This window comes from Cyprinodon variegatus, unplaced genomic scaffold, assembly GCF_000732505.1.
Source record: "Cyprinodon variegatus isolate N-32 unplaced genomic scaffold, C_variegatus-1.0 Scaffold106, whole genome shotgun sequence".
Classification (NCBI taxonomy): domain Eukaryota; kingdom Metazoa; phylum Chordata; class Actinopteri; order Cyprinodontiformes; family Cyprinodontidae; genus Cyprinodon; species Cyprinodon variegatus.
In genome coordinates, this window is record NW_015150559.1 from 97963 (window position 1) to 117960 (window position 19998).

The following is a 19998-nucleotide window of genomic DNA, read 5'->3' on the forward strand; positions in this document are numbered from 1 at the left end:
TTCCAAGTTAACAATAGCCTTCTATTTTCAAAGTAGCAACAGCAAGATAGTGCTGCTTTTGTTTTGCAGTTTACAATGATAAACTGAATTATCTTCTGAAAGTTAATTCAGTTACATTCTGTCATTTTGTCTTTAGAAGTCTCATTGGAGATTAAGAGGTTGTTGTTGTTCTTGTTAATCTGATTTTTACTAATGCCTGATTACATTTAAAGTAAAAACACTCTATATTAACCAAAACAGTTACTTGTGTTCACATTAAGGTAATGGGTTATTCTTTTTATCTCAGTCTTTGGTGGTCTTGGCTTTAGACATTAGTCACTTTCACCTTTCTAAGGATTGGAAGCCTTACCCAGTATCCTGGTTCAAAAGTACAAGTGAGGTCTGCTGTTATATCATTGGTCAATAACTTTTTCTGTAACACATTTAATAGTCATTCAAAAACTGCTTTATATATCTATACTATACATTCCCCTATCAGACACTGAAAATGTATTTTAGGATCCCAAACATTTATGTGTGATTAAAATGGAAAGAAAGATGTATTTTTAACTGTGGATATACTTTTTCACAGCACTCTAAATGATTTTGGTGAGAGATTGAACTGAGAGAAAGGACTCGTCAGATAGATCATCAAGACTGCAAAGACATCAGGCAAGAGTTGCGGATTGGATTGCAGATGGTAAAACTGTCTTGTTTAATGGTCATTAAACTGGTATTTTATGCCATTGGATTTTAAAGACCAAATCTTAATATCCTTTTCTGTCCTGCTGTCCTTTCTCTCCCTCTTGCTCATAGCTACTAACATACATGACTCAGGTTTGACTCAGTTTAGAAAGAGAAGTTTCTAATGGAAGTGAATCCTTTAAAGTTGGTGTAAAAACGTTTTCCATCTGGGACCCTCTCATTTAAAGTGGCCTAGTTATATACTATGGCTTTACAAATGAACCCTTTATCTCAGTCTCTCTGTTTATGCACATGTGAGACTGTGGAATGGTGATGGCTACAGATCTGCATAAAGGAACTGAGCATAAAATGTGGATGACTGCAAAGCATGCATGCTGAGAGGTGGACGGGTTGGAATGAGTTGCATAATAAAGGCTAAAAATCTTGAACCTTTTCTGGAATCTATAAAAAAATATTCTCGCTGTCATTTGGCATACACCCTTCTTATTTATGCATTAAGCTCTCCTCCACAAAGCATAAATCATGATGCACTATGCATTTAAATATCTGTCTGTATGCAGATTATTAATAATAGAGAACCTACTTTGATTTCAACATACCTTCTGCATATGGTAATGGTTCAAATGACAGACTAAGATTCAGCATAAAACCTCTTCACAAAGTGGAATATATCAATCAGAGATGTAGAGTTATTTCAATTATGCTTTTGATTGTAATGCCATATTAAAAACATTTTTTCATTTGAATAGTTTTAATACAAAAAAGTCAATGTTCCTAAATATTCAATTTCTTGTAGAGAAGGCCAACATAAAACATTCTTCTTGCAGGTTAATAGAAGATCTACGGTATTCTACATGAACATTGTCTCCATAGGCAAAAAGAGGGAGAGGAGCAACTTTGCATTAAGAAATCAAAAACTAAAAAGAAGAAATGAGGAACATGTTTGGACCTGTGTGAAGTTAGGCCACATTCCAAAATGAATAATTCATTGAAGAAATGTTTTCATGATGTTGCTTCATAGATGAGTGAAATTAAAGAATTTTTTATACTAGCCTTCCGGATATTTTAAATATTTTATGCTCATCTGCTGAAAAGCCAACCCATTAAGGCTCATTCTAATGTGTTAAAAAAATGTAAAAGAGATTAAAAGGCTACTCTTTATCTTATTTTTCATGTAATTTAACTGACAGCGTAATTTACATTTTCATATTTAATCAATTATTGACTTGCTTAACTAAGTTATTCGTATAACTTATTCGTATTTTTGTAATAAAATGCCATATTCAGTTTTATATATGTGTTTTATATATATATATACATACCGTATATATATATACATACATATATATACACACACACACACACTTTTTTTTGGTATTTGAGAGAAGTGCACTATCGAAAATAAGTAAAACTGTTAAGTCTAAGATAGAATCTAATATCTAATTGGGTAATCTGCACAGCAAGTCCATTTCAAGCCAGTCATATTTACTAAACCCCACATAACATACATTAGAACATTATGGATTTTGTTCAGGCTACATGGATGTCTACACCTGAAGTTCACCTGGGTACATATTGAGCTTCCTGTATATTATCATATGAGTTGATTAAATACAACCTGTATTGACAAAAAGGTTAAGCATTAAATGTAGTCCTTAGCTATGTCTGACATGTAAGATATGTTTAATTTGAAAAAGACAAGACATTGGGATGAAAGCAAACTCCACTTTATCCCATTAGCTGTCTGGGTTTAAATGTAATAGAGGGTTTAAATGTAATGGAGCTATTAGCCAAAGGTTGTTGCAATATGAAACCAACTACGCATTTTACTTGTTTCCTCCTAAGAACTGGAGACCATGTCTCCCATACACTAAAGTGCAAAGGATTTTTAAACTACTAGAAATTATAACTGAAATGTGTATGTCAATCTACATCTATGAAATTATGGATACATATGCATGTACTTATCAAACGTATTTATTTTTCACCAAAATTAAATGACATGTAGAAACCGTGATTTTATTCGTTTAATGAATTGAGGGACCTCCATTGTTGCATCTGTCAGGTTTTATCACCGTGCGGCACTGATGGAGCTGTCCAGCCGACCGGTGGTGCTGAAAGTTTCTGCTCTGTGCCAACGACAGACTTAACCAAACAATTAAAAGGTATTTCCGTTTGTATGACAACCACGAGAAATATCCTTTAATTGTAAGACTATGCCCATCGAGAAACTCCGATTTTCATCTCTTCTGAAACGCACACAGATGCGTATTGTGAAAGTATTGCCCAGATACGGATTTGCAAACCTGTGGTGCACAAAATCACAATGATTCCGCAAATGTCTGAATTTTGAGCAATCCTTTAAACGAGCAGCTGTAAACAAAATGATATGTTTGCTCTTTTGCCTAAATGGTATAGTAACTCCGAAAGCCTGTTCTCCGGCGTTTTGGATTTTGCCACGTCTGCCTGTCATCCATCAGGTTTCGCAGAGGAGGGATCGGAGCATGGAAGTCCATTTTTCCTGCCACCTCATCTGCGCTCCGCCGCTCCGCTTCGCTCTCTCGCGCCTCATCCGAATAGACAAACTTCTCTCAAAGTGAACTGTTTCCTTCACTTTTCAGCTCTTTATTGTCTGTTGTCGGCTTTCCTCTCTCCATTGAGAAATCTTTTTTTTCCCCGCTCACAGTCTGCCGTTGCCGGATTTCTGCGCTTCTCTCTCCGGCGAGTTCAAATCATTTCTCCTCGGCTCGTCGGGACGGCTGCAGAGTCGTGAAGTCTCTGCAATCACGTGATTGAGAAAGGGCTGAAGAGCGTTCTTTTTTTTTCTCTTCTCCCCTCTCGTTGGTGTGTACGTGAACCTCTCTCCGTGGGTAGTTTGAGGGGTGTCCCTCCTCCGTGTTTTTTTTTCTTCTTTTAGCTGCTTGCCATGCTTTAGACGCTGGAGCGCTGGGAGAGAGAAGCGGGAGTGAGAGAGAGGTGCGCCGGGTCTCTCTCTCGCCGGGTTGTACCTGTTTCCTCAGTCTTTTACCTCTGGTTCCCATCGGTTGCTCTTCGTCCTTTTTGAGCTCACCATATATTTCACTTAATTTTGTTGCTTTTGAAAGAGAGAGAGAACGAAAAAAATAGAAAGGAAGCTTTAAAAAAAACACTTATTTCTGGTTCTGAAAGGAAGAAGATCGTGGATTTGATATTTATTGCTTGTATTTTCTCCTTTGGGCGCTTCTTTTTGGACAGTGCAGGACAGTTGAACCAAGCTTGGATGAGCAGCCTCGCTGACATACCGAGATGGAGTTGCTGCTGATCTGCTTTTCCCTTTGGATATTGCACTGCAATCCAGCCAATGCGGACTCAATCATTCATATCGGTAAGCGTCCGATGAAACGGAATGCTGAGGCAGTTGTAAAAGGATTAAAAGCTCAGCCAAACACATCCGACTTTTATGAGTGGGTGGGAATAAATTGTTAACTCAGATTGTCTCCTGTCTTTAAGCCTATCAAACCAATAAAAAAGTTGCATCTAACGCATCTAACACCTAACCACGACTATTTTCGTACTGCTGCCTATTATGTTTTAGACGATCTTTTCGGGGGGCGCAGGTATATCTGGTATATCTGGTATCATCTCATTTGCTGTTGCTTGAGATCAAAGCCATAAGGCAATTCTGCGCTTTTAAAGTGCGTTACGTCTGCATTCAGAACGCGGAGGCGCACGTTTTAAATAAAGCTTTGAAATGATTGATGTCCATAAGGCAATATACTCAGGTGTTCCTTCCTCCTCTCCTGCTTTTTTTTCTGACTCGACTACATCGTGTGCAGTCGACAAGGTTCAACTTTCACTAAAACGTGACTGCAATGTCAAATAACAGAGAGAGAGAGAGGGAGGGTTAGAGGAGGGGGGCGTCAGGGGAGTTTTAGAGATGCAAAAGGGCATAGAGCGTCTTTGTACTCAAACTTCAAACCAGGGGTATGCAGAGATGGAAGCATCCTTTATCAGAGGTTGTTCAAACAGATTCTCTTCAAACAACCCATTAGGCTTTATTTTTGTCCAAACAAATAATTTGCATTAAGTATTTGCATTTCCCCCTTTTCCAGATCAGATCACAGCATCAGGCTTTGTAATCTCAGATAAAAATGTCAATGTCACTGTGATCAGATTTCTGTTACATTGCTGCTGCTCACAGTTTACTGCAACAGTCTGGCAAGCAGCAGGTGCTCAGTCACTGGCTTAATACAGCAGCAGGACTCTATCCAGATGATATTGGCTGATGCTTCACATAATGTTATAGGGTAGCCCACCAATATTTCCTGAATGCCCCTTTCCCCATGTGCCGATTTATGTGTGCTTTCAAATGCAGCTGATGCCATTTTGATAAACAGAAGAGGTGCAGAGGCAGTTAAGCAGTGTGTGCCTCTGGCATTGGAGGCCATAATGTTTATTTGGTCGTGCAGAATTGATCTAATGAATATTGGCTCCTGTAGATAATATTCTTAGTGTCTAAAACATTGCAGTCTTAAAGATGTAGAGGACATCAAGTCATAGTGTACTAGAGTTTTGCAGATTATGTGAACTCTATATCGTATACATATAACTGAATGTTATCAACAGGTTATTGAATAAACCACCATTATGTACCTCTTACCTGTAGATGGTTTCCACTAGGCGGCTAAAGGTCTGCTTTGGTATGTCTACATGAGCAGCCTAGATCCTTCATTATGGGACACCTTGACCAGGCTACAGCCCCATATATAAAAAAATATTTTGAAGTAGTAATCTGAGACATATATTTTAATCACAACCAGTGTGATCTTCAGTAGTTTAGGCCACAATAGTTCATTTGTTTTGTCCTCAGGCACATTCATACACTTAAGGGCTGAATCTGTTCTCATTTTTTTTTTTTCATTTCTCATTGTCTCATAATCATGAATACTCCACAATAGCTGATGAACATTCACTAACCAAGTTGTTTAGCAATTGTATTTTAGTACTGTATGTTCCAAATTCTCCCTATTCTTTACATTTTTCCTGCCTCTAACAGACCAAATTTGAGGAAGCAATGGTTACCTACCACCTGATATATTACCCAATGAAAGATGTAATGATAGAGATAAAATCAATGTTATTCCCTTTGCTTGTCAGTAGTCATAATGTCGTGAGAAGAGTAAATCTACCTATCATAAGGACCAATATTAAATCCCTTTTTAAAAATATTTTTATGTAACTTTTTTTTTTTTTTGGTCAACAGGTGCCATATTCGAGGAAAATGCTGTCAAAGATGATGAGATTTTCCAACTTGCCATCTCAGACCTGAGTCTGAACGATGACATTCTGCAGAGTGAGAAAATCACCCACTCTGTGAAACTTATCGAACCCAACAACCCCTTCCAGGCTGTGCAGGAAGGTATGAAACCATCCCAACCTCCCAGCAACATTGTTTCTTGGTGACTTATCTAATTGCTTTGGGAATCTCAGATCTTTGCTTGATTGGGTCTTACGCAAATTAAACATCACATCTGTTATTTTATTGTTAAAAAAAATCTATATTAGTCCTCAGCAGACAAATTAAAGTGTAACTGAAATAAGATGATGATCAGAGATTCTCTGGCTTTTAGATGGATGTTTGCATGCAGTGTTACCAGAGCAAGGTGTCTTCTGTTGTTGAAAAGCTAGGTGGAAGCATTGAGTTAGAGCACAACAGCGGAAAGATAACATGAGGTACAAAAAAACTAAGGTAAAACGTTTGAAGATGATCAAGTGTTGCTTCAGTGTTATGCTACTGAAAAAGACAGAGTAATGCTGGCTTGCTCTGCCTCTTTGAATAATGAGTGTCACTGACTTGTTCACAACCACAATCTCTCTGCTTTGGCTTTTTTATTTTTCAGATTTTTGCTGGACATATTTTATCTCCCTGATTTGGCCTCCACACACTGCTGAATGGTGCACACCCACACATATAACACAAAAAAATATCGTTTTTGTTTTTATCATGTTCTGCCAAGGTCATCTTTCTCAGACATTAAAACATGGTCCTGTTGACTGCAAAAAAGTAATTAAAAAATCTTCCACTAAAATGAATCATTAAGACTTTAATAGGTTCCCGGGGACCTTCAAAAGCTGTTTATGTCCCCTACACTTCCTTACAGAGTCTGTACTTTTGTCCCCTGATGCACAAAGGCCTTGATGACTCATTGCTATTCACACTACTCCTGACAGGCTCAAAAACTGATAATATGTCTTGGCTTTTGCTATGATTATCCTGCTGTCATTTAGCTCTGGTGTTAAGGGCTTTCAGAGATATCTGGTGTTCTTGTTCACATAGTCTGTCTAATGTGTGGCAGACTTCAACTTGATTTGTTTAAGGAGCATAGATAAATTTCAACCCTTTTCCTTTTTAATTGTGTTTTTGCATGTACCTGATTATAGTTACATTTGTGATCACATTATGCAAGGAATTTCAACCTGAACATCAATACATCATTACACAATGGCGATAAAGAGGGCAGCAGTGATAGTAAAACCTCCACTTCAAATATATGACTTCATCAAGTGAGGAGTTATGAAGCAGTTTTCTCAGTAAGGAGAAGAAAGTTTGAAGAAATGTTGTCTGGGAGCAGTAGTTTGGAGATCTAATAAACTAGAACCCTACGTATTGGTTTAAAAATCTCTGTTACAATCCCTCAATTTGACTGGATTTCAAATCAATCACAAAACATTGTTGCTCTGAGGCACAAAGGTGTTTGCTAGCACATTCCTTTCTACTGGAATAATCCTTACATTAATGAGTCATAGATTTACTCACTTTTCTAGATATCAGCCCATAATTTAGTCATGATAGTTTATGTGATAAGGTAATGTATTTGTCAAAATGTTTTGTAAAAAACAGTTTTTAAATCTGTATATAGCTCTTACATGGATGATACCCTCGGTGAGAAAAAATAAATCAGAAGTGCAGCTAATTATTGTAGGCAAACATGCAGAACTTTGTTTGAAGGTGGTGCTTGTTAATTTTGTTTTCAATAACACGGTCTGCACTCATCAACAGATGGCTTGGGCTAAGAGAAAACACACAAACAGTTAAAGAAACAAACAAAAAGAAAAAAGAAGAAAACCATGTAAAAATAGGAATTGTTCTAAAATAAGTTTGTGCTCAGAATCTGCATCAGCAGTCCCCTAATGGACCTGCTGCTGACTGTGCTTGGGCTGTGTTCAACAGTTGCTGTTCTAAGCATAATTTCCTACTTCTTCGTCTTTCGATAGTTCCTTTCCTCGATACCAAGATCCCTGCTGTTCTAAAATCCTAAAAAAAATTGTTCCAAAAAGGAGAACAGTCTTTACTGTTTTAGGATAAGTGCTTAACGCTGTTCTTTTTATGTGAGCAGCTAACAGTCGTTACTTTTTCCATTTACAGAAATAAAAATTTGATACCATTCCAGATAGTACAATTACAAATACTACATCGTCACATATATATAGAGTCACCTTCCTGTCTTTAAGAGATTTAGCTCCCTAGGCTAGATTGTCACACAATATAATTATTATCTGCTTTCAAATGTGAATTAAAGAAAAGCCAAATGATATAATTTTACACGCTCAAGTGTTATCCAGTTCTTTAATATTTATTAACCTAAGTATTTACAGCAGGCATCCCCAAACTCGGTCCTCGAGGGCAGCTGTCCTGCAGGTTTTAGAGGTTTCCTTGTTCCAGCACAGCTGATTTTAATTGAAAGCTGATTAACAGGCTTCAGCTCTACTGCAATCATGATAATCAGCTGTGCTAAAGCAGGGAAACCTCTAAAACCTGCAGGACAGCGACCCTCGAGGACCGAGTTTGGGGATGCCTGTTCAAACATACTGTGGAAATGACCTTGGTATGTATGCCTTAACCTATCCAAATAGTGAACAAACGACCACTAAATTTAGTGGACTGTTATGTTTTTTCTTTTAAATGATTAACTTGTCAGAGTGTGAACAAGGGCGGTTTACACATATTGAAGAATATTTATAACTCATTTTAATTAACAAAGCTCTCTCTTGATTTCTCTTAACATTTCAGCCAGTGTGTAAAATTTTCATATGTTCATGAGAAAGCTTTTTTTTATGTTTATCTCCTCTGTTTGTAAAATGACTCTGTATTTCTATCTGATTGAACTTCCTTTTGTCAGCCTTGATTGTATATCATTTAACATCCTTAATTACTGTTTACAGTTATGCCCCGAAAAATCAAATATTCACAGAAGCAAGTGATTTGAAGGGAAGGAGTGGATTTGTCTATGTGTGAGGGGGTGTGAGGGTGGGCATCACTTTCAAGAGAGAGTGAGGAATAATGTGCACTCGATGATGTGAGGATCGATGAGTGGCCTCAAATTCTTTCACCAGAGGCAAGACGGGCTTGAGAGTGTTGAGTGACATGGGGGATAAGTTAACCTTTTGGCTGTGCTCTTTTGTTCACTGCCATCCCACTGTGAGCTGCAGTTAGGACCTTGTAGACCGAAGAAGGGAGGAAGTAGGAGAAGATGGACATAAGCATGCTGGGAATGGGTACAAGAGTGAGGAGAATTAGGATGAGATGGCAGAAGTAGAAGATGCAGAATAGAAAATGAAAGTGAGGAAATTAGATTAAGGCTGGGAGGAGTAAAGAGAGGAATATTAGAGACGAATTAGGAATGGTTCATGGTTTCATGGTTACAGTCTTCCATTCCGTTTCCCCTTTTTAATCTGTTTTTGTCAACATTCCATTAGTATCATTCATCAGCAATAGATTATCCATTTACCCCTTTTAAAATGTCAGCTATTCTCATGGAATTGAAAATACTGTGATGTAAAATAGGATGAAGCAGTCTGGTATCAGGCTAAACAATGTGACAGTGAGGACACTGACAGTAATACCTTAGAGTGACTTTTATGTTCAGTAAATGTAGAAACATTAATAATTTGAAATGACACCACTATGAAAATATCTCTCTCTCTCTCTTTATTATGTTAAAAAAATGACCATGTTGCTTAGGTCCAAAAAGGAAAAGAATGTGATTTTCACAGCAGCATGAGCACTTTAATTACATGTTGAAGACCTGAATAATTTATAACCGCATATGGTTGCATACATGCTTAGATTATGAAACAATATCCAAAGCTTTGAACATCCTACAGAGCACTTCTAACCATCATCTCTGATATATGTCCAACTAAACAGAGCTCATAGACAAAAAGGGCATTGCAGGAGCTGCAGAGATCCTGCAACTCAGGATTTGTCGGATATTTATTCGTTGGATAGTTATTAGGTTAGTTATTAAAAGTGCACCCTATACTTCTTTATTTTATCTAGCAGGTAAGTTAACAGAGTCAGCACCTTAAAGACTTGTAGTTATATCAAAAATTGGTTCTTCAAACTTTATTTAATCTTACCATTAAGCACTTTTTTGTTGGTCTGTCACATAAAATTCTCCTGAAATAATGTTTGTGTGGTTGCAGAATGACAATATGGTGAAACCATTGAATACTTTTAAACAACACTTCATCTGTAGAAGTATGTGGGTAAAATAAAAGGTACCTTTTTCAAAAGTAAAACCAAAAATTTCTTAACACGGGCTAAACTACAGACAAAAAGTGGTATAAACATAAAATGGATGTTGATGGTGGGCCTCAAACTAATTATTCATAAAATAAACAATCTTAATAATGAAATCACAGACTCACTAAATGATAATCTGTCAAAACAAGAAACGTGTTTCACAGTTTTGTTTTTTAAATAACAGACAACAAAATCCTAGCAACTCAAAGATGCATTCAACACAATGTTCATTCACAGCTTAAAGGATCAAAACAAGTCTCCAGAACTACAGCCTTTTAGCAGGGGTCAATTTCAATACACAGCTTTTCTGAAAATTCTACATTTTCTAAACCTGAAATCAGGGAAACTCTGAGTTTTCCGTTTCACAAAGAGAGTTTCCTCAACCTCTGTTTCAGTTGCCATAGTAACATTCTCCCCAGAGCTAACCTGGTCGGGGAGCAGGTTTTCTTCAGTAAACTCGGAGTGTCCTCTCTCTCTGCTCTCCTTACAGCCAATCAGCCAGTTATATTTCCTGATCTAGTCAGATTTTTGTCATAGTTTGTTTTCATAAAAAACAAAAAACAAATAAACATTTATTCCTTGTCAAAATGGCCATTTCAATCAAAATGATACTCGTCATCATTTGTATTATTTTGACCGTAGAGAAATATATTTCAGATATCATAAATGCATGTTCAGTCAAGGTGGTAAATGTTAAAATGGCCACTTAAACTTTGTAAACATTCCCAGGTATAAAAAACTTAATTTTTAATAGCACTATATTTTTGTTTTTCTGAAATTCAGTTTCGGCTGCAAAAATGTAATTTAGAACCTCTATTATTACAGCTCCAACAAGGAATGTGATTTTGACCAGAAATAATCTTATATTAGTGATCTACAAATGTAACAACAGAAAGGAGAGTGCTTTTAATGTTTAATGTTAAAATGGCCTGCCATAGTCCACTTCATATAAACCTATCTGTCTTTTAAACATATTCTCCATTTTGTTTTATTTGTTCATTAAAATCTTTAGTTCCAGTGGGGTGAAGTACTGTAGGATTTTCCTGTTGCCTGTCGTCATGGTAACTCGTCAAATTGGTGCTCCACTGATAATGGCTTTTCATACTTGTAACGCCTGTGTTTTACTCTGAGTGGACCTACTTTGAGTTGACTTAAGTAATTAATAGCAGCGGATGTGAAACCGAAAACTCAGAGTTCCCGACCTTAGGGGTTGACCAATTTAGAGTTGAGGATTTGAATGAAGTTTGTTAAACCTGTTTATTGAAACACACCCCTGGACTGAATATAAAGTCAATCTGTGACTAAATTGGGGTGCAGTGGGTGTCTCTTTTCAGTGTTACTCTTGTATTAGATGCACATTCTGCAATTAATTGATATGGTCAAGTTACCCATTCTCTATATGGGTAAACCTGCTCTATTAATAATAAAGACATTAGGGGAATAAAAGCAAAAACAATGAATTATTATAGCCTGTCAAGTTAGACTCAAATGTTAAAATGTGATTTAGCATTTCAATTATCGTAGGTAGGGTGTTCACTATTTCCACCTTTTACTATGATAGCTATAAAAACTACTGCAAGTAAAATATGTTTTTAATCAGTAACTTTTGTCCTTGTGACAAGGTTTTTATATTTTACTATTTGTCACCTGACATGGACTTGCCATCAGTGTCAGAGTTGGGCTGGATGCCGATTGCTTTTGAATATCCACAGAATCCACCTTGAATATAACGCTTAAATTATTTGCTAGGTTGGACCCATTCAACATGGACGTGCTTAAGGTCACATCCACCAAACAGCGCGGGGACTTCTGACCTGAAGTACATTCAGACAATTAGACTACAGGCTTATAGATTCATCAGCGCTGAGCTACTGAGGTGTCAGCCTCCACATCAGACAATGTTTTAGTCCTTAAGGGTCAAATAAAAAACCTATTGTAAAGATATTTTTCAGTAAAAACCTACATAATGTCTCTTGAATGTCCCATAGTGAGCAAATTTAGGTGTTTTTAGCAACAAGGGATACGTTTACAATGGAATCAAAAGTACTGTACAGTTATCAAAAACAACATAACTACATCAAAAAAATAAATAAATAAATAAATACACTCACTAAGGTTACTTTAAAATTGCATGAGTTGTGTAAATTTTTATTCATCTTGATGGGACAGAATAGTACTGAGGTGTTGAGGAAAATGTGCTCGGAGTCATTGTAGTGTCATCCTTGCCCTTACGCAGCATCCTCTGTCCTTGAGATAGCGGAACATGTATTAATGACTATATCACAGAGACACCATTCACATAAAAACACTGACATATTCAGTCCGCCCACAATCTTATCTCTTTGAGTTGACAGCTCAAGGCTAGCTAAATAAACCGTCTGACCACACATGCTAGCATACATGATCCTATTTTTTCTTCAACAAGGTTTATTTTAATTTCAGTATCCAAATGTGCAATTCTCGATAAGTACTGTAGTTACGTGATCCTATTTATAGAACATTGATTTTAGTTGCAAATAACAAAGATTCCAGTTTTAGCATCACCAGTAAAGACTCTGAGGAAGGTGGTTGTTATTATTATTGATGCTGAAATAGGATTTGCTCATCGACTATAAATGCTGGCATGAGGAAAGAGAGGAAATCACTAAACGTGAAACAGTCGTGGAAATGATAACATGGGCAGAACACTTTGCTTTTAGATAATATGGAATGATATGAGTTTCTGTGAGAGCTGAGTTTAAGTGCAATAATGTTTGTAGAATATATTTAAAAGGAGACGTGAAAGATAACCCATATTGTTGTATATTTTTGCAGACAATATACTGTACCTGTAAAATCTTTTTGTTAAAAATGTAAAAAGAGGTAAGAAACTTAGAAAAAATTGTTAAATGAAAGGAGAGTCTTTTTTTCTGTCTAAAAACAAAGTACATCTTCAGTTCACCTGTTGATTTGTGTTAGTTAACCTCATTAGTAAACTATGACAGTGTCACAAACAAGGCAGTAGAAAATGATATACACTGTTGAAGCTAACACTAAAATGATCATCAAATCCAAATCCTCTGCTAAACTAGAGCTGTTCCACTGACTTTTTTGAAGGAATGTAGACTGCTTATAGTCATCCCTGCTCTAAATATAAAAAAGAAGGAAAAAACTTTTGATCAAATTTAAACTGAATAATGTTGTGCTTAAAACACAGTTCAAGGATGTTAAAACATTGATCATGTTTGTGAAAATATAACATCTTTAATTTTCTATTCTTTTTGGCCTTAGAAACACTATTGTTTGGGACACAGAGAAAAAGACTTATTGTCTTGACAAATCAAAATTGGACTGAAAAATTTTATTCTGACTACTGATTATTTAAAACAAAGTTTGTGGCGTGTGTGTCCAGAATCCTTATTTTAAAAAACAAAACAAATATTGCTTATGAGCCAAATGTATTACATGCACTTCCTTCAAACTGAACTACTTTTACCATGAGATCTACTGTATATCAAGTATCTATAATAGTAAAAATCCTTACATGCTAGAGCAAAACGTATAGGCACCCTCCTGCTTTTTCACTGACGAAAAACATACTCCAGTTAGACAATTATGTTATCAGCTAGTGATGATAGAAATTGCACCAGAGGGTGGGAGCATGTTGAAACCAATCAAATTGCTTACACAGGGACTTTAAGTGTCTGAGCAAATTGCCCTCCAGCTTCTGAGAGCAACCTTTGTGGCTGGGAATTTTAAAACTATTTTGTTCTCATTATTTTCTGAAACTCCTGCTGGTTTCCTAAAACAAAACAATAAAACGGATAGCAAAGCATTTTCTGCTGGCCCCATTTGAGTATTTCCTGTACCTACCGCATACAGTGAGTTGTTGAATGATCCATCCACACAGTCTTCGTTTGAAGACAAACCACCAGTGACGGGCAATTTCATCTGACCCCTGCCAAGGTAATGTCAAGGAGGATTTAATTTTTCTGCTCTTTAGACCCTTGAAAGCCAATAGTCTTTGAGGAGCTTGGAGTGCAGTTCTCCTTTTTCTTTTTCTCCTACTCTCCTTCTGAACCAATTTGTAATTGAATGAAATGCTGAAATAATGGTTCCTTTGAAGGTTTTGGGTATGCATAATATAATCTCCTCCATCTGATCTTCTGTTTAGGACAACTCATTACTCGCTGAGCTCCATATCTGATATAATGCTGCCCTTTCACTAATGTCTTGGTGAAAAGAATAATGTGTTGTAAATCTCATTAATGGATTTGTTTGCCTTTTTATGTCTTTCTACTAGCTCTACACACTGGGAGGATGATCAGGTCATTTACCAGGCCCAGTTAATTACCCAACTGTAGTTTTAATACATCATAAGCTCTTCATTGAACTGTATAAAGGCTACATGGTGCCTTAATCTGCTTAGTAATGTTGCAGCAGAAGTATTCCTTTCATTTAATCCTTTCACAGTGCAGGGTGTTTGTACAGAGTGATTTAGAGCTATACTTTAGTAAAAAAAAAAAAAAATTAAAAAACTACTAAAATATAGAAGTCGTGTAGATTATGGTACAAAAACTGATTCGAAATATAGTTTTACTTTGTTCAGAGTCTTAAAAAAACTATTCCCAGCCCTTTAGAATGTTTACACTTTATAACCATACAACCACACTGCAGGCAAAGTGTTTTATTGGGATTCTTTTTTGTACCTAAAAAGTAGCAGACAGGTTGGGGGTACAATTAAGAAAAAGTTGAAGCACTGTTAAATTATAAAATTATATTATAAGCTATAAGCTTTAGACATCCCACAGAGCTCCTAAGCTGACAGGCCCAACCAGGAGAGCATCATCATCAAAAGACCTTTATAACATAGGGGGATCTACCAATAAGGCAACTATTTGTCATACACTTCATTAAAAATTCTGCAATATAAAGAGGAAAGCAACTGTTGGGAGAAAGCTGTAGGAAGTATTTTTCAAAGTTTGCCACAAGCCATGTGGAAACATCTGAAAGAAAACACACTCTGGTCTTATGATAAATGTCATCCTTGGAGGGAAGGTGACATTGGACAAAATTGTGACACAGTAAAATGTGGTTGTGACAGCATTACGGTGTGCAATTTTTCTTAATTAGCAGGGACAGAGAGGCTAGTTTAACCTAAAAGGAATATGGAAGAAATTCTGTTAAGAAAAGCAGCTAGAGTCTGCAAAACTCTTTGGCGAGCAGCAGGGGTCCACTTTCCACCCGTGACAAAAGCCTTAAACATATAACCAGAGCAGCAGAAGAGTGGTTTAGATAAGGGGCTCCAAGTGCTGCATTAGCCTATGGCCAGGGACCTCATTAAAAAAAATAACAGGCAATAGTACAAAATATTCATAATATAAACAGAAAAATCATCTTTTAGAATTTTTTTTTTTCTTTACTTATATTCCAATTCAATTATTATTACATTTGTTTAGCATAAGTGTGTAAACCAGAATGTTTGAACTTTTGTAATATATTTTCAGTAAGCAAGGAACCTTTTAACATACGGTTGATGATAAGAACATAAAAGAAATCTGTGTGTACCGGGTTGGTTGGTCTTAATGTCAATTAGTACCATATGCAAGTCATTGTCCTCATAGTGACCTGCCTAATGATTTGTTTTGAGCACTTTCAAAGTTAAAGGGTCAGACTCACACAAGGATATAACTGCGAAAGGGAAAAGGTATTTCAGTACCCTCTCAATTAAGGTCTGATACTCCTTTCTTCCAAACTTAGACAGAGGAGGAACCTTAGTGTTAAGATTTAGTTTTTGGAGGCCCCTGGTAGTACTCCCTGACTGCCCCCACTTTTAAAACCACTGGTTTAACATAGACCTGTTTATTTTATTTTTTCTTAGATTGAATTAAGTCAAAGTCCAGAACTAAATCTATCTGACAGGTCTTATTGTTTATTTATTCTAGTTATACAGATATACCTTCTAACTGTTCACTTACTCTGTAAAAAAAAAAAAAAAAAGAAATCTAAGCAGTAATTAAATTATACAATGAGAAATAAATGTATAAACATAATTAACGAGTTTATATATTTATTCATCTTTTTGTTTTTGTTTATATTATCATTATCAGCTTTATCTAACTACTTGTAGCATATGTATTTATTTTTGTGTATACTTTTATTTATTTTTTTAGTTTAGCTGTTCGTTCTTTTACTGCATTGATACCTTATACCTTATTTATTGCCCTTATAAATAAATTTCAAAAAATTTTTGGAAATCTTCCACTAATCCTTTCAGGCATGTAGCAGCTTGTTTCTGTAATTAATTTAGGTTATTTCAAACTTGTTCTTGTTTAAAGAGCCACACAGCATCGTACTTATAAAAGTAAACACCTCGGTTTACCTTTATTTCTGAAAAATGTCCTTCTAACAAGACTGAAATCATTGTTTCCCATTGTGTTCATGCATGTGGTATTTTTTATTTGCATTCTTATTTGCACTTATAAGTATCATTCCTCGCAATGTTAGTTAGCCTTACATTTTTGAAGAGGAACACACAGTTGTGTGTTTTTTTTAAGTAGTAGCCTCATTGGCTTTGCAGACATAATCATTTTTAAAGATTTTATATGGAAATATATGAACTGAGTTGAGAGGTATACTTAGATTATATTATGTTCTATATTTTTCTGGTTGATAACTACTTTAATGTTTCTCTTTCTGCAACTCCAGGGGTACTTGTGGCTGTCTGTTTAAAAAACAAGTCAACTGTGCAGTTTGTTCTGCTGAATGTTTTGGTAAAAAAACAACAACCATATTGAATTTGGTGACAGGTGGAAAAAAAACAACTTTGTATCAACGCTTCTCCTCAGGCTGATATATATAGCATGATATTGAGTCATCCTGAAGGATCCAAGCCTCTGATTAGAGCCACATGTGCCAACAGTCCCATTGGATTTGGGTGGATTTTTGTGTTGATTCGCTTTATTGAGCTGCAAAGCAATAAAGAATATATGATTTAAGGAGCTTGGATCGCATATTGTTTCATTTAATATGTTTGTGCTAGAGCTCTTTTTAGTTTGTTATTGGGTTGTGCATTTATTGCTGTGATATATTGGTTCCCTACTCATTTCTCACTGTTTATTATTAATATTGACAATTTTTGTTTCTCTATAAACCTTCTGTTTTATTGTAAAGAAAATGCTCTTGTTACAAAGGCAAGGTTTAACTCCCAAAACACTAGTGAAAACACTTCCACTGATGAAACACAAGTGCTTGATTATAGTGGCTATATTCACACTGTGTGATATAGATGAGTCAGAGGAGAATCTTTATGACATGCAGGCCAGTGTAATCACTACAAAAATATACATACCTGAGGCTTTTTACTTAGATGAGCTGGTGCCAGTGATGTTTAAGCAGCTGACTCAGAGAGCAAGAGAAAGCAGAATACAGAAGAGAAGTGAAACATAAAGGTCAGGGCTTAAAGGCTGAAAATGTTTCTTAGGCCTTCAGCTTTTCTGCTCTGAGCTGTACAGCATCCACTGTCAGCACTTCTCTCCAGTGTAGGGAAACATCTTTGTCACATTGTCTCAGCATCTCCAACAGATGTCTCATTTTGTCTTCCTCAGAAATTCTTTGAAAGAGAAAATTATTTACATACTTTATATACAGTGATGAGGTAAAAAGGCACAAGTCTTTCAAACAAACATTAACTTTCAATTTTTTTCTTTAATCACAGGAAATGCAATAATTTAATCTAAATGCCACTTCTGATTCGTATCACTAGATGAATTAAGTGTGTGATGCTAAATGTCACTGCATGCACTCAGTTAGGAAACACTTTTCTGTGGCGGATTTTTTTGTGTGATTAAAAACTAAACTTACAGTTGAATTAAAATGGTTTCAAAATATTTGGCTTCAGATTGAGATAGATTTTTATGACATTTAGGTAGTCTCTTCTGGGAAGGTAAAACAAAGTGTACCAATTATTAACTTAAACATTACAATTTTGTAAATAACTTAAGTCAAATATACATAAAAAAAATATGATAAAACACGATAGCATCTCATGATGCCAGGTAAATATTTACATCTGTAAATCGTCCACCCATTAATTTGCATGGTTTGGTCATTAGAATAGGGTATGCATAATGTTGAAGAACCACCTTTGTGCCATCTTTGAAGATCTCCTCCACACATACAAAGAAGTTTTCACATCTTTTAATTTGTGCAAATCTTTAAAGATCAGATCCTATGGGTCTTAGCTACGGTTTGTGTATAAATTATGAAAACTTGAGGCTGATATACCAACCAAACTTGTATCTGATTTACTCACACCAAGGATTGTCAAATGAATAAATTAGCAGGGTCAACTCATTCAACATGTTTGCCCCTACAAATATATCACTATCCCCTAGTGTTATGTTTTTGCTTTTATCTGAGCTTTCATTTTGATCATGGTCTTATTAGGCCTTGCTTTACTTCGTTCTCTACTGTGTTTATTATTATTAGTATACTGTTGCTTTATTGATTCATTCCTATCTGATTAGTTTCATTTTACTAATTTCCTCTTCTTTTCTTTGTATTATCAGATTTCTCTGGCAGATACATCCATGTTTTTTTCACCCCTCATTCATACAAACTCCTTTATCTGTGCATCCTCCTTTCCAAATTGAAGCTTCCTTTGGGAAGCATTACAAATCCACTTTTTCCCCCAAGGTTTCCATGCTGGTTTCCAAAGGGGTCACATGCTAAATTTACGACAACTTTGTCCTTGTTATCCAATGGACACTTAGTTTTAATAGATTATGCATGAAAATGATTATTATGTTTTTTTATTTAGAGCAAGAAAGACCTGCGCACAGACACTCACTTTTAATAACATGAAGAGAGCGTGTTCACTTTCATTGTTTACCTGGTCTGTAATTGAATTTTTAAGTCATAACACCTTTGCTTGATTCTGTTTTCCTCAACAATCTATGATATGTTTGCAAAATGCAGTTAATGTGAATGTTTCTTTAAAAGCTTAAAAATCTGAATCTTTCTCTTTTAGTATGAGCTGTAGTTTTATGGGCGTACTCTCTCTCATGATCTACCAGTGCAGAGCCTGCTTGCGATGCTGCAGACAAAGGACTGCACAAGGCAGTTTGTATGGGTTCTTAGCAGTTGAAAGTGCAAAAAAAGAAAAAAAATATCTTTTGGACTTGTAAATCATTTGAAACAAAATACACTGACTAGATTTTATCATTTTTATGAAAACATAATTTGTTTCCTTTTTTTTTTTTTACTAGCATCAAAACCATTGGAATTTAAGATCTCATCTACAAGGATGATGTGGACAACAACAGTGATAACAAAATATTTATAATAACAGTCTAATAAAATATTCAAATTTTGATTAGAAATATACAGTATTTAAAGCTTTTGCTTTCAAATTATGGTTCGTTTTAAATGCTAGGCATTTATTAAGTCAGAGAAAGACAAGTTCCTTCAAATGTAGCTCACTCTGTAGCTACCTTTGATTAATCTTATCACCAAAAATTCTATTATACAGTTATAATATCTGTTAATTAATGCCCACCCTTCTAAACAATTCATTGCTATTTTTAATAATACACAATGCTGTTCACTGTTGAAGTGCTTTGACATGGAAATGTACCTATTAATGATGGCTTTACAGAAGACAAAGTAGACACCCCTCCTCCAAAACAACACGTGAGTTTTCTCAAAAAAACTGACCAGTTGCCTCATGCACCATTATGTCACCAGGGACATGCAGATGTCTAACCAAA

The 19998-nt window shown here is 35.7% G+C and overlaps 1 protein-coding gene across 2 annotated transcripts in view; it reads left to right on the forward strand.

The window, feature by feature from the left end:
* The first annotated feature begins 3578 nt into the window (after nt 1–3578).
* Nucleotides 3579–19998, forward strand: part of grid1 (glutamate receptor, ionotropic, delta 1) — a 344889-nt gene continuing 328469 nt past the window's right edge. For both annotated transcript variants that reach the window (XM_015374599.1, XM_015374600.1), the window contains exons 1-2: nt 3579–4048; nt 5927–6082. In XM_015374599.1, coding sequence (XP_015230085.1) covers nt 3970–4048; nt 5927–6082 — 235 coding nt within the window. In that variant the 5' untranslated portion in view covers nt 3579–3969. The remainder of the gene's footprint in view (nt 4049–5926; nt 6083–19998) is intronic.